The sequence below is a fragment of the Ciona robusta genome, chromosome 3 (genome assembly GCF_009617815.1).
Source record: "Ciona robusta chromosome 3, ASM961781v2".
NCBI lineage: Eukaryota > Metazoa > Chordata > Ascidiacea > Phlebobranchia > Cionidae > Ciona > Ciona robusta.
In genome coordinates this window covers 5417357-5433289 of record NC_143237.1, presented here as the reverse complement: position 1 = coordinate 5433289, position 15933 = coordinate 5417357, and the positions used below count along the sequence as shown (strand labels likewise).

General features: G+C 32.1%; 1 protein-coding gene across 1 annotated transcript; it reads left to right on the top strand.

The window, feature by feature from the left end:
• The first annotated feature begins 489 nt into the window (after positions 1-489).
• Positions 490-15485, top strand: LOC149738473 (cytoplasmic aconitate hydratase-like). Its single transcript, XM_089874738.1, has 21 exons — positions 490-650; positions 6071-6169; positions 6455-6623; positions 6954-7091; positions 7487-7556; positions 7657-7840; positions 8297-8436; positions 8673-8844; positions 9110-9210; positions 9509-9625; positions 10168-10327; positions 10588-10723; positions 11051-11135; positions 11401-11557; positions 12023-12147; positions 12559-12663; positions 12936-13078; positions 13561-13708; positions 14027-14149; positions 14462-14647; positions 15089-15485. The coding sequence occupies exons 1-21, from the start codon at positions 641-643 to the stop codon at positions 15197-15199; spliced, it is 2679 nt and encodes an 892-aa protein (XP_089730864.1). The 5' UTR covers positions 490-640; the 3' UTR covers positions 15200-15485.
• The last annotated feature ends 448 nt before the right edge of the window (positions 15486-15933 follow it).

Sequence of the window (15933 nt, the reverse complement as noted above, 5' to 3'; positions counted from 1 at the left end):
TACACCTTGTGTTTGCTTACTATTTACCAGGTAATATGGCAAGTAGTGTATGTCTTGTGCCGTGGCAAAGTTGTAAGCGCGCCTGCCTCTAATCTAGCAGTTTCGAATCCAGGGCTCGTCACTGCTACCATTGTGTGCGTATGTGTCCGTGGACAAGACACTTAATAACATTCGCTCCAACCCAATGGCCACTATTGGTTTGTCCAAATTGAGTTTTAAGCACAAAACAAAGCATCCGTGTTTTAACGACTGTCGTTTCCCGGACACGCTAGACTCTAAAGTAAATAAGTTACATTCATTCATTGCCCACGCTACCTGGACGTAAAAAGTATCGAAAATGGCCACTGAGTTTTACAATAGGAGTTTTAAGCACTATATACTAGAATCACCTTGGTCGAACGACGTCATGAAACCGTAGTATCATGCTCTTAGGGCGCTATATGTGTAGTATTGATAGCTGTATCGAATTTCTTTAGGGACTACTGCAAACACACTTCCTCTTTCTTGTCACGTACTGTCGTACTTACTTAATGATCATTCGATAATTTACCAGGCTAGGCTTTTGACTTTTTGTTTCATTATATTACCGAATTAGGGTTTTTAATAAATTAAACAGGACTTGGAGATTGAAACATCACTCATGGGTCCAGGTAATCTTTTATTGTGTTGCTGACTTGGTATCGTGTGTATACAATATGTTTAATCTACTGGCTAATATAGCAGAATTATAAAGTCTTATTTAGAAATGTTTAAACTCATATTTGTAACTTAAACTACATAGTACATAACACCAAGGTGATCCTAGAATACAGATATTCTAGCGGCCATTTTCGATACCTTCTACTGGTGCCACCAACCTAAAATTTGGACACTGTACTAACTAGACCCCAGCGGTACCGATTCTGAAATCAAAAATTTAAAATTCGAAAAAATATTAATTATGAATATTAATATTCGTCATAAAAACATATTTATAAATTTTTCGCACGCACCAGCTTTGAATATGTTGTAGCGCTACTTAATAGCTACAAAATGAAACATTTTTTTCTTCAAAAAAATGGGGGCTTGGGTATGAAATATTAAAAAGTATGACCATAACTTGAATCATATAAATATTAATTTTTCAATTTTTTTTGCAAAAATATAACTTACGCATACATCTATGTAGGTCACTAACATATCATTCCCATTAAAAAAATAATTAATTTTAATTTTTTTTAAATTATGAATATTAATATTCGTCATAAAAACATATTTATATAATTTTCGCACGCACCAGCTTGGAATATGTTATAGCGCTACGTTTTAGCTACAAAATGAAACATTAATTTTTTCAAAAAAATGGGGGCTTGGGTTCAGAATACAGACAAGTATGAGTCAAATATCTCAAATCATATGAATATTAAATTTTCTAAAAATATTCGCGAAAATATAACTCACGCATACATCTGTGTAGGTCACTAACATATTTTTCCCATTAAAAAAATAATTAATTTTAATTTTTTTTTAATTATGAATATTAATATTCGTCATAAAAACATATTTATAGAATTTTCGCACGCACCATCTTGGAATATGTTATAGCGCTACGTTTTAGCTACAAAATAAAACATTAATTTTTTCAAAAAAATAGGGGCTTGGGTTCAGAATACAGACAAGTATGAGTCAAATATCTCAAATCATATGAATATTAAATTTTCTAAAAATATTCGCGAAAATATAACTCACGCATACATCTGTGTAGGTCACTAACATATTTTTCCAATTAAAAAAATAATTAATTTTAATTTTTTTTTAATTATGAATATTAATATTCGTCATAAAAACATATTTATAGAATTTTCGCACGCACCATCTTGGAATATGTTATAGCGCTACGTTTTAGCTACAAAATGAAACATTAATTTTTTCAAAAAAATGGGGGCTTGGGTTCAGAATACAGACAAGTATGAGTCAAATATCTCAAATCATATGAATATTAAATTTTCTAAAAATATTCGCGAAAATATAACTCACGCATACATCTGTGTAGGTCACTAACATATTTTTCCAATTAAAAAAATAATTAATTTTAATTTTTTTTTAATTATGAATATTAATATTCGTCATAAAAACATATTTATAGAATTTTCGCACGCACCATCTTGGAATATTTATAGCGCTACGTATTAGCTACAAAATGAAAAATTAATTTCTTCAAAAAAATGGGGGCTTGGGTTCAGAATACAAACAAGTATGGTCATAACTCAAATCATATAAATATCAAATTTTCGATTTTTTTTGCGAAAATATAACTTACGCACATATCTATGTAGGTCACTAACATATCATTCCCATTAAAAAAATAATTAATTTTATTTTTTTTTTAATTGTGAATATTAATATTCGTCATAAAAACATATTTATAGAATTTTCGCACTAACCAGCTTCGAATATGTTATAGCGCTACGTATTAGCTGCAAAATGAAACTTTCATTTCTTCAAAAAAATGGGGGCTTGGGTTCAGAATACAGACAAGTATGAGTCATAACTATAATTCCTTGTTCATATATTTTATTTGCACGAACGCAAAAATTATACATATAATAAAAAATAATATAATAAACAGTAAATACGTACATTCAAATGTGATGCTTTGAATTTAAATAAAGTCTTCGACTGCCGCACCATTTACTTTATCCTATCCGTACGTAAGTATAGAAACATCGAGAATTTAATTTATTTGTTTCAATTAATACAAAAGGTTTTTTGTTCTTGAAGCCTCTAAGATTAGGGTTTATTCTTTAATACGATGCAGAATTAATAGAAGTACGATGCAGAATTAATAGAAGAGTAAAATGTGGGAAATAGTGACCAAAGATTTAGTGATCTCCTCGTTGCCTGTTCGTTGATCATCGTCGGATACCTGTAGAATATAACTGAAAACACATAGTTAGGCAGTAAACAAATTATTCAGAACAATTGATACAAAACCATTTAACGCCGATACGTTTAGCCTCACTAGGTATTTCCTCAGCAACGCAGTCAAAACGGAGCCATGTCTTGCACTTAGAACAACAACAACAACATGTTATTGCAAAACAAATGTTTAGTTACAAAAACAACTTTTGTTTTTTAAGTTTGAATAAAAAAAAGTCAATAAACGGTAAAGTGACATAAGTTATACGAATATTCTTCACAATATTTGACACCCATCCCCGCACCAAGTTAAGGAAATTAATGTTTTACTTTTTAGTTATTTAGTGGAACTATTAGATTTCCGATTTTAATTTGAAACAAGATGGTATTACTATGCTTTTATGACGTATGTTAATAGCCATATTGAAAAATCTTTGGGTGTTTTGGTGAATAAAACTTGTATAAAAAGAACCGTGGTGCAGTACATAAACTTTTCCGCATTTATTTATTTTTGTGAATGACATTTACGTCGATTTATGCGCGTATAATTTTAGCGTTCGTGCAAATAAAATATATGAACAAGGAATTATAGTTATGACTCATACTTGTCTGTATTCTGAACCCAAGCCCCCATTTTTTTGAAGAAACTAATGTTTCATTTTGTAGCTAAAACGTAGCGCTATAACATATTCCAAGCTGGTGCGTGCGAAAATTATATAAATATGTTTTTATGACGAATATTAATATTCATAATTAAAAAAAAATTTAAATTAATTATTTTTTTAATGGGAATGATATGTTAGTGACCTACATAGATGTATGCGTGAGTTATATTTTCGCGAATATTTTTAGAAAATTTAATATTCATATGATTTGAGATATTTGACTCATACTTGTCTGTATTCTGAACCCAAGCCCCCATTTTTTTGAAAAAATTAATCCTTCATTTTGTAGGTATTACGTAGCGCTATAACATATTCCAAGCTGGTGCGTGCGAAAATTCTATAAATATGTTTTTATGACGAATATTAATATTCATAATTAAAAAAAAAATTAAATTAATTATTTTTTTAATGGGAATGATATGTTAGTGACCTACACAGATGTATGCGTGAGTTATATTTTCGCGAATATTTTTAGAAAATTTAATATTCATATGATTTGAGATATTTGACTCATACTTGTCTGTATTCTGAACCCAAGCCCCCATTTTTTTGAAAAAATTAATGTTTCATTTTGTAGCTAAAACGTAGCGCTATAACATATTCCAAGCTGGTGCGTGCGAAAATTATATAAATATGTTTTTATGACGAATATTAATATTCATAATTTAAAAAAAATTAAAATTAATTATTTTTTTAATGGGAATGATATGTTAGTGACCAACATAGATGTATGCGTAAGTTATATTTTTGCAAAAAAAATTGAAAATTTAATATTTATATGATTCAAGTTATGGTCATACTTTTTAATATTTCATACCCAAGCCCCCATTTTTTTGAAGAAAAAAATGTTTCATTTTGTAGCTATTAAGTAGCGCTACAACATATTCAAAGCTGGTGCGTGCGAAAAATTTATAAATATGTTTTTATGACGAATATTAATATTCATAATTAATATTTTTTCGAATTTTAAATTTTTGATTTCAGAATCGGTACCGCTGGGGTCTAGTTAGTACAGTGTCCAAATTTTAGGTTGGTGGCACCAGTAGAAGGTATCGAAAATGGCCGCTAGAATATCTGTATTCTAGGATCACCTTGGTGTACATAACCATAGGCGGAGAACTTTTAAAATGCCAGGGTATGCCAAATATTTGCGTCATAGTACCAATAATATTTTAGCCACCAACAACAACAACAAAATGCCCTGTTGGCAAACAGTTTGTGTCTTTTAAGTTATATTTCAAGCTATAGAATCGTCCGTGCAGTTTTAAAATAAAAGAAATAAAGTAATTTCCGCCGATCGCTATTAGACAACGAGCCTAAAATACTGAGACGCCATCCAATATAAATATAACATCACGAAAGTTTTGTGCCAACGCCATCCGCCATGCAAAAAAGATTTAAATGATAAGACAGTTAATTTTAAATTGTGTTTAATACAGACCTTTTGTCACTATAGTATTAAATGTTATTTAGTTCTGATACGGTCGCGGTACAACAGAGGGAAATTGTATATAATGGCGCTAGCTATGTATTTCGTTGCAATCTGTTTTAAGTAGAAAACTAACGCATGTGTTCACATGAATTTGGGTTAAAACAGTCTCCACCGTGAACGTAGATTCGTAGAACATTCAGATTGTTATCTCCTGGAATGCTGATAATGAACGCGTCAATTGGCATTGTGACGTCAATAATCGACCCATTAAATGCTATTATGACGCAAATAATCAAAGTGTGAATCGTCACTATATCGTAACAAAGGATTATGCGTGGCTGAGGAAAACTTTGGTAAAGATCGACTTTATTACTTCAAGAATGTATTAACAACTGTAGGCTTTACGATACGCCGATACTGATAAACGATCCTGATAACGCAGTATTTAATTATGACGACAGGTTTTAGACCGACCCCTTTTTTGGTTCTGGCAACATGACAATCTCTTATACATGACGTCGAAACTAGATTAAACTGCGATATAAGTATATGATGTTTTATTGTGACAGCAATTTTGGACGGCGGGATAATTCTATTGAAAATCCGGTGGGGTACTTGAAATGCGTTTACTGGACATGTTGAAATATTTATTAAACCAAACATTGAGCCGAATTTATTTTAACCTTGTAAAAATTCTGAAACTACCAAGAACCGAATGTTGTTACGTCACAGACACAAATGCTTTTATCGCACGATAAGTTGCCAGGCAACCGAAACGTACCTTGACTGACGTCTCCGTTAGAACTGCGGTCTGGAACATTTATAAACGCTGGATTTTTATTATTTTAATGGAAATATCAATGATCCTATCGAGTTATTCTAGTATTATCTGCGCGATTATGATCTATAAGTTTGCATAAGAAAGGCAATAAACATGACGCACGCATTAAAATTCCAGGGCCTGCGGGAGTACCCTGGTATTTGTGAGGGCCTGCGCGCAGGCCTTGCAGGCCCGCATTCAGCGCCTATGGTACATAACATAACCTATAATGTTATATATTATATATATACTTAGTCAGCAGCTCAACAGAACAGTTCTTGAGTACATTATCCATCGATGGAAAGAACTTCAAGTTTATTGACATCACTAAAGTTACCACTCCAGATCAGTTTGGTAAGTTTTCTGTTCTAATATTTTATAATACTTTTTATTCAAGGAGTCCTGTGCCGGATTTTTATGGCAAAGGCTATTTATTTTGAGTGTGGTTGCACTTGAATTTTATGCTCTTGCTTGTATATAATTAATTAGTTTGAACACAAACATACTTTGTTTATCAACAACATTGAGCAAATCGAGACAAAAGGTCAGGGTTTTTTAATAATAAATTGTGTGTAAAATATTTAACTTGCTTAGTAGTCTTTACCATGCAATGTTCTATTTAACTTTCTTTTTGTTTAGATCAACTTCCCTTCTCTATAAGGGTACTGCTTGAATCTGTGGTTCGTAACTGTGATGGTTTCCAAATCAACGCAGCTGACATTGAAAATGTTGCGCAATGGAAGAAAACATCACAGGAAGGAGTTGAAATAAGATTCAAACCTGCGCGGGTTGTGCTACAAGATTTTACGTGAGATTAATTTGACAATTTAATTTTTAAAAGTATTTTCATAGTTTTAACTTTACCAAGTTTTTACTTTTTTCAATTTTTATAACAGATATTTTGTTGATTAGGTAATGAAAATTACATAATGATTAGATCTATCATCTATACCATATATTTATTTCATTTCTTTATTTCTTTTGAATATTTTCTATATTAAAATGCATCTGTTTGTACATTTGGTAATGTATGTTTTCTGTTACATTTGGGTTATATTTTCAACTCTTCCTGAAAACCCTTTTTTTTTTTACGCAAGTTCAAATGGAAATGGTGTAATACCGTGTAAATTGTTTGCAGTGGTGTTCCAGCTGTTGTAGATTTCGCTGCTATGAGAGATGCTGTGAAGTCATTGGGAGGCAACCCGGAAAAAATCAACCCTGTGTGCCCTGTCGATCTAGTCATTGATCATTCAGTACAGGTTGATTTTAACAGAAGGTAGGTAGTTTGTAAACAACCATTATAACAACATCCAACATAAGCTGTTTTATAGTAGTTACTGAGCTGTGTCTCACTTAGAGTGTTACCCTGAAGAGTTGTACTGTCTCAATGTTGAAATACGGGTATATTTCAACATAATTAACATGACTGATCTGTTGGACTTTGTACATGGTATATTTGCTTAACCTGTCACTAATCAAACTATTTAATCTTGGTTTGTGTGACCTTGTGTCTATATTTGTGTAAGCCATGAAATTTTTACAACGAACCCCACAGCTTTAACCTCTCAAACCAGACACATTATCACATTTTCAAATTATTAATGGGCAAATATTTCCTTTTTAACTTTAATATACATATATATAATATTTCTTAAAAAAATTGTCACCTAGTGAAGATTCTGTTAAGAAGAACTTGGAAAAAGAGTTTGAACGAAATAATGAACGATTTTTATTTTTAAAGGTATATTAAGAATATTTATTATGCTGTAACAATTTTAAAGTGAAATTTACATTTTTTTTTTTTTTAAATTTGAATTGAACAACTCTTTACTACCCTCTAGTGGGGAGCACGAGCGTTCCAGAACATGTTGATTGTTCCTCCAGGATCGGGAATTGTGCATCAAGTGAATCTTGAGTATTTATCAAGAGTTGTGTTTGATGAGAATGAATGGTTATATCCGGATAGTTTAGTGGGTACAGATTCGCACACCACAATGATTAACGGACTTGGTGTGCTTGGATGGGGTGAGGTTTATTCTACAAACTATATTTAATATATTTAGTTTTCAAAATTAGTTTTATAAATTATTGTATTTTATTATAATGTTGGTATGTCTTGATGCAGCATTGTTTATATAGTACTGTGGAGTAAGATGGGAAACCTTTAACGCATAATATTTAAATATCCTGATAGTGTTTTAAACAATTAACAACGATCTATGGAAACCGTGAAGATACGGTTTTATAATTTTTAGAATAATCTTCATTAACTACTATATGGGACGAGAAAATAGAATAAAAAGGTGTCCCATCTTCCCCCACCCTACTATATTACTATTTACTACCATCCTTAACTATTACAAAAGTGTTGGCAATACATTTGTGATTTCAAACTACATCTGTATGCAACCCATTTTGCAGCAAAACCACATAATTTCCCTTCATTTCCTTCATCAGAGTTCAATTTGTAGTTTGTGGCAGGTGTTGGTGGTATAGAAGCGGAAGCGGTAATGTTAGGCCAAGCAATCTCAATGGTTCTACCCAAAGTTGTTGGTTACAAGTTGACGGGTGTCATCAACCCTCTTGCTACAAGCACTGACGTTGTACTGACTATAACTAAGGTATCTTCAAAGCATTTTTATAAAAACTACGAAATGTTTTAATTCCTTTTTAAACTACACTGCTAAAACTTTTTTTTCTGTTTTGAGTGCTATTATCATTGAAACAGGCAAGCTAAGTTAATAGATGTCTAGTGATGTTAAATGCTAGGCTTTCATTTTGTTATGTAATTTACAATTACGGAGCTTGCTGTGCATTTTCCCGTGGAAAATCCAAAAATTATTCTTTATCTCTGCAGAACCTTCGTCAAATGGGTGTTGTTGGAAAATTTGTGGAATTTTTTGGACCAGGTGTTGCATCGTTGTCCATCGCAGACAGAGCCACGATATCGAATATGTGTCCGGAGTACGGAGCTACTGTTGGCTTCTTTCCTGTCGACAGTCAGAGTTTGGATTACCTTACTCAAACTGGTGAATTACTAAGTGTAGATCCGTGTGGTGTAGTAATGATATATGTATTCTTATGTTTAAGCACCTAATTTTGCCTACACCACATTTATACTTTGCGACAACATTTTTTTTGTAATTTTGCATTTTTTCTAACTCTGACATGATGTTACCTAACTGTGGTACCACGAGGCACTATACACCATTCATTATTTACATGCAGAAAATAATAGTTAATATATCTTCAAGTATTTCACATCCATTGTATTACATGAATTGTATTTTACAGCACGGGACAAACAGAAAATTAAACGAGTAGAAACGTATTTGAAAGCAGTTGGTTTGTTCCGAGATTATTCCAATGAAAACCAAGACCCACATTTTTCAGAGGTTTGTCCGTACAATGAAAAATATATTTCATAATTTTTTTATTTGTAATTTCTGGTTGTCACTATGTATGAAATTACAATTGTCAAAATATATTTATCTAGACATGTATTAAGACAAAAATAAAAAGTACATATTTATGTATAAAATTTTACAATTTATGATACAAATGTGTCAGTGTGTTACCAACAAGCAAAGACACTTTATCGTTACTGGTTCTTTCTGTTATAAACAAATGCAAAAAGTTAAATTTGTGTAATAAGGCAACACATATCTTATATCACATTACCCACAACCAAAGGTAGCTGAGTTGGATCTGGGAAGTATTGTTCCTTCACTAAGTGGTCCAAAACGACCACACGATCGTGTCGCTGTCGTTCATATGAAGACTGACTTTACTCAGTGCCTCACTAGCAAAGTAAGTATATTCTAAAATGTTTTTACTCACAAAAATTACCGACTGACTATGTTTGTTTTATATGCAGTCTTCGATACTTGGTTTTGTTTTAATGAATGAATGTAACTTATTTTATCCTCGCGTGGCCGGAGTCGTTATCACACGGGTTTAACACCACGTGCCAGCTTATGAGTTACCATGTATGTTACTTTGTGGGTGATTATTTTTTGGGGGGATTTTTTCATTTTATGTATGGCTGATAATTTGGACAACCCATTAGTAACCACTGGGTTGGAGCAATTGTCGTTAAGTATCCTGCCCAAGGACACATACATCCACAATGGTAGCAGCGTCGAGCCTTGAACCCATTACCTCCGGGTTATAGGCAGGTACGCTAACCACTATGCCACGGTGCCGTGTGTTTGCTTAACCATTTGTTTTTGCACATTTGCAGCAAGATAGATTGTATGGTTCAGAATTACAATGGTCTTTGCTATTATATTTAAAACAATTTTTTCAAAAAGTTAAAAAACAAACTTGTATTTCTTTGTATTTACACACAGGTGGGTTTCAAAGGGTTCGGGATTCCAGATGAGAAATTATCATCATCCGTTAATTTCTCATATGAAGGAAAGGAATATAGTCTCCAACATGGAAGTGTTGTTATTGCCGCTATCACTTCATGCACAAACACAAGCAACCCAACTGTTATGTTGGGTGCAGGTCATATGATTGTTGTATATAAACATCTGGTTTTCAATTTGTAATCTCTATTCCAAACCTACATCGCAATATTATGTTGGAATCTGTACAACTACACTTTGTGTTGTTTGTAAAAACGTATAAAGCTTGTTTTGAGATTGGTTTAACAGTAACTCTTTACACAGATTGACCATGGTTGTAAAATGAATTCTACATTATATAATGCATTAGATTTTATTAAGTTCAAAAAAATCATTTTAATACAATCATTCTACACATAGGTATGCTGGCAAGAAATGCAGTGCAAGCTGGCTTATCCGTGCCATCCTATATAAAGACCAGCTTATCTCCTGGTAGTGGTGTGGTCACATATTACCTCAAAGATAGTGGAGTCCTTTCCTTTCTTGAGAAACTTGGGTGAGATTTTTTTGCTGCAATATTTAAAAGAATGTTATTTTTCTCACCAAGTTAAGAATGTTATTTTGTAAATCATTTGTGGAATAAAAACTAGGATGGTCCCTTACTTAAAGAAAACAAATTAAATAGTGTAATAGTTCAGCTACATGTCTAATTGTTATACTACAATAGACAATGCTTGTACATATACATAACATGCTATTTAATAGGAATAACTCTTGTCATGTTTATCATGTGATGTCTCAAGTGTAAAGATAAATATGAAGCAATATTGAGTAATGACACACCGGAACCTGTTACAAATCTAACATATTGTGTATTAAACAGGTTTGACATAGTTGGATATGGTTGTATGACTTGTATAGGAAACAGTGGCCCGCTGCCTGAACCTGTGGATAAAGCAATTGCCGATGTAAGTCAAATATTAAATAACTTTTCGTAGTCATTTGATTCATCTATGTTTTAAACCCTATTTGGCATTTATATGATACCTAGTAGTTATTACCTGCAAATCCTGCAATCCAATATTTGCTCAGGAAATAAATAGTGATTTCGTTCAACAGTTTATCTCACACACCTACTTTATAAATCTTACCAACCATAGTTTGAAAATCACTTTTATAATACTGCAAAAAACATTTGCAAGAAGCTGTTTTTTAAGAAATCTTTTTATTTAGGGTGACTTAGTAGCATGCGGTGTGCTGTCGGGCAACCGTAACTTTGAAGGTCGCATTCATTCCTCCACTCGTGCAAACTATCTTGCATCACCCATGCTTGTTGTGGCTTATGCCTTGGCTGGAACTGTTCTCATTGATTTTGAAAAAGATCCGATTGGTGAGTTCATGTTGTTCATATTAGGAATTCTTCTGTATTTTTACTTTTACTTGTTTTATGTAATTGGCTTTTTCTAATTTTTAAGACAGATTGTTAGTATTAAAATATGGTTGTTATTAATTTGTTTAATTATTTTTTTTGTAGAATATATGTATGTATTTTTTAAATTAATGTACATAATTATACTAATGTAATTTACCTCTAAAACTATTTTCTATGTGCAACTTTTTATTGTACTAATTCTTTCTAGTAAATCTCCATCATAATAAAGAGTTTCCAAGAACTTCTAATCTAAAAAATAAAACAGATTTTATTTAAATGAATGTTTCTTCTGCCATGCATAGACATAAAATATTCACTTTTATGGCAGAAAATAATTTCTTGGTAAATATTATGCCTGGTAGCAACATCAGCAGAATATAAATATTGGTATCAAGTAACCGTTCATCTAATGCATGTAACCAGGTACTGGAACAAATGGCAAATCGGTTTATCTGCGCGATATTTGGCCATCTAGATCTGATATTCAAGAAACAGAAAAAAAATCTGTTTTACCGAATATGTTCAAAGAAGTTTACGCCAAAATTCAAGTATGTTGGAATTGATTTTTTTGTTTTTGTGTTTCATTAATGAAGTATATTTTTACGTATATGTTTAAAAATAACTAAAAAATGAAATTTGGCCATGGATTGTTTTATTAACTATTATTTTTCTGCTTTTTTAACCAATATAGTCTTCGTCAATTTTAATAAAATTAAACAATGTAAGTTTGCAATGTTTGACGAGTTGATTGTTTCAAATAGGTATCTTTGCTAAATATCCAACATATTTTTACTGTTTACTTTAATAATATTTGAGTAACAAAGCACTTTTTTCAGTAAAAAAACATTTGGGTTAGTCAAAAGTTATGCGTTGGTTATTATAAACTACGCACATCTTATAAATTTAATAAAAACAAATCACTTTTAGTTGAACCAAATTTCAATTTATCACCATAATAGGATGGGAATGAACAATGGAGGTCATTGGAAGCCCCATCAAGTACTTTGTATCCATGGAATCCTGATTCCACATATGTACAATCTCCACCTTTCTTCAAAGGCATGGTGAGCACAAATGATAAGTTGTGTTGTCACTTACTATATTGTTAGAGTTTTTGACCAACTATACAAAAACATTTCTTTAGGCACTATATAATGTAGAATTTTAGTTTTCAGAATTTACATACAATGTAGTTAGAGTGGGGTTTATGTTTTGTACCCTACAATTTTGTCTTTAAAATAAAAATGAACTTTGTCTTTAAAACAAAAAGTTGGAACTAATACTTGTTAGTTTTTGTTTTTTTATTCTGCTTTAACTTCTTTTTAATTTAAAACAGACGAAGGAGTTACAGTCCTTCCAGAAGATTGAAGATGCTCACGCTCTTCTTTTCCTCGGTGACAGTGTAACAACGGATCACATTTCACCTGCTGGATCCATCAGCAGAAGTTGCCCAGCCGCCCGATATTTGGTTGGGAGGGGGTAGGTGGAAAGTTCGGGGTTAAACTTGAACTTCTATTCAATAGCTGTTAACTCCCTTGGCATTTGGTGCAAAATGAATTATCTTTATTGAGTCGAATATGCCATGTTGTGAAGGGGATAGAGAGTTAAATCTTTATTCTGTAAAATGTTTATTGTTTTATTAATGAAAGGTCACACACACACTTTTATGGTTCATATGAATAGAAATGCATAAATAGCAACTGATAAATAGTAGTTGTAATATGATGTTACTTGCCAATACTAATTTTATATTGTCATTAATTATGGTCAATTTTGTTTCTTATATTAAAACTAAACAACTGATCATTTTATTTATAGAATCTTTCATATAAAACAACTACGCTGATACGGCTGATTCATTTATTGCATTGAATTCAAACAAACACATTTAAAAACCTACAAACACATTTAAAAATCATGTTGAAAATTTATTTCTCTAAAAATGTCCCCAACTGTTTTAGATTAAAACCTCGGAATTTCAACTCTTATGGAAGTCGTCGTGGCAACGATGCAGTGATGGCTCGAGGAACATTCGCCAACATCAGATTGAAGAATAAACTCGTTGGACACGAGGCTCCCAAGACCATCTACATCCCTACAGGAGAAGAGGTGAGTCATGAAGATGTGTTTCATATTTATATGTTATTGATGGTTGGATTTTGTGTTGTAGGTGGGGTTTATTTGGTTGTAAATCAAATAAACCTCAATTTTACTGAAATTATTTCTTCCTTTTTTACATGTTTCGCTTTTTAAGTTTATTCTTATGATTTTTTTAAATCCGACTTTACAGACTAACTAAAGCTAATATCTTAAATTTACCCTGTTTTTAATTGCTTCAATCTAATGATAACTTATTTAATGCTACTGTGTGTAGTATGTACAAAATCCTACCTACTCTAAAATGGAATCGTTTAAATCTCACCACAGATGGATGTGTTTGATGTAGCAATGAAATACAAAGATGATGGAACTCAGTTGATAATTGTTGCTGGTAAGGATTATGGGAGTGGTTCAAGCAGGGATTGGGCAGCTAAGGGACCATGGATGCTGGTATGTGTTTGTGTTTAATGACAAGTATATTAATAGAGCTGTATGGGTAACAGCGAAAAATGTAGAAATATTTAATAGTGTGTGCCATGTTTTTTATATTATATAATTTTGATAAATAGAAAATAGAAAAAATAACATCTTTATAGTAAATTCGTGATTTATGTTAATTGTGTTTGTAAAAAAATCTCTCAACTTTTTTGACCAGTTTAAACATTCAGCATTAAATAGCTGGGATACAAACAGCATGCAGTGCAGACAAGTGTAGTGTCATAATTACATGATTATTTCCACTTATCACACATTTAACCACAGGGTGTACGAGCAGTTCTGGCCGAATCATATGAACGTATTCATCGTTCAAACCTCATCGGGATGGGAATCGTACCTCTGCAGTTTCAACAAGGTGAGAACGCTGACTCGTACAAGCTTACTGGTAAGGAGAAATTCACCGTGAACTTACCCGACGAAATCGAACCCGGGATGGACATTGACGTTGTCGTGAGTAACGCGTGCAAAATTGTGGCTTTTTTAAAAGTAAATTTCATATCCAAATTATTCTATTTAGTAACTGCTTTGTTGCTCATTTAGAAGTCGGTGCCTCGTTGTGTATTTAAACGTTTGTTTAAAACAAATAAAAAAATAATTATGCTACTTTTCAACACTGTTATAGTATATGCTGTAGGGTGAGGGAAAAGGAACATATTTAGCACATAATTTCCTCCGTGATCATGTTTTGAACAATTAACAACGGTCTGTGGAAGTCGTGAGAACACGGTTTTATAGTTATTTGAATGTTCTTTGTTTACTACCAAATGCGACGGAAAATAGAATGAAAAGGTGTCCCATCTCCCCCAACCCAACTGTATATAGGTTGTTCATGTTGTAAGTAGTAACAGTGTTAAAGATTTTTTATAATTTGTTTTTAAATTCAAACTCCAGACAAACTGTGGAAAGAAAATCAACTGCAAAGTTCGGTTCGACACCGATGTTGAACTTTCATATTTCAAACATGGTGGAATCCTTAACTACATGATACGAACAATGATATGATGATGTCATAACTTCGCAACCATGTACAGTGACGTCATTGCCTACTGGGCGTAGCTGGTAGGACGTCACGTCTAAATATCGTACTTGTAATTCTATTTTTTAAACTTAATAATTTGGCGTTTTAAATTTGAACAAAGTTTGGCCAAAATTGCACCGCTGTGTTGACAAGAGTGGTAAATGGTGCAATGCTCGTGTGTTGTTTATGCAAAGACTATAATGTACAAATATGACCAGCGCTTTATTGCCTTAATCAGTATAAGAAAAAATACAAAGTATATTGAAAACAGGTGTTCGTTTTTTTTTCTTCGCATTTATTTCGTGTTCGCATCGAATATTTAAGGTTTGTAACACACATTCCATCAGCACTCAATTTTTTTACGATATAATAATAGTTAATATGAGGACAATAAATAGAAGATATTATAATACAAGTTACACTTGATTGTACCATGCTTCTATAAACCGCGTAATTAGCAACGAATTAAAAATTAATTTAAAAGTTTAAAACGAAAGCTGTATTTTAATACTTGTATTACACCCTGAGACATATAATCGCAATTGAGCCAGATTTTTAAATACACTTATTTTTGTAAATTTTCCTGTAGTGAAAGAAACTAATAAACAAACAATTGCGAGTTACGAACTAAACCAATAAAACGTGAAAGAGTATAGCTTAAAACGATTTTTTTTCTTTTCTGATCCCTGTACAAGGTTCTCAAAAGAGTTCCATAAAA

Excerpts from the sequence above, each read along its gene's own strand:
- LOC149738473 (XM_089874738.1), top strand. Across the intron at positions 7,841-8,296 it reads ACTTGGTGTGCTTGGATGGG|GTGTTGGTGGTATAGAAGCG; the intron begins GTGAGGTTTATT and ends AGTTTGTGGCAG. Across the intron at positions 13,709-14,026 it reads ACATCCCTACAGGAGAAGAG|ATGGATGTGTTTGATGTAGC; the intron begins GTGAGTCATGAA and ends ATCTCACCACAG.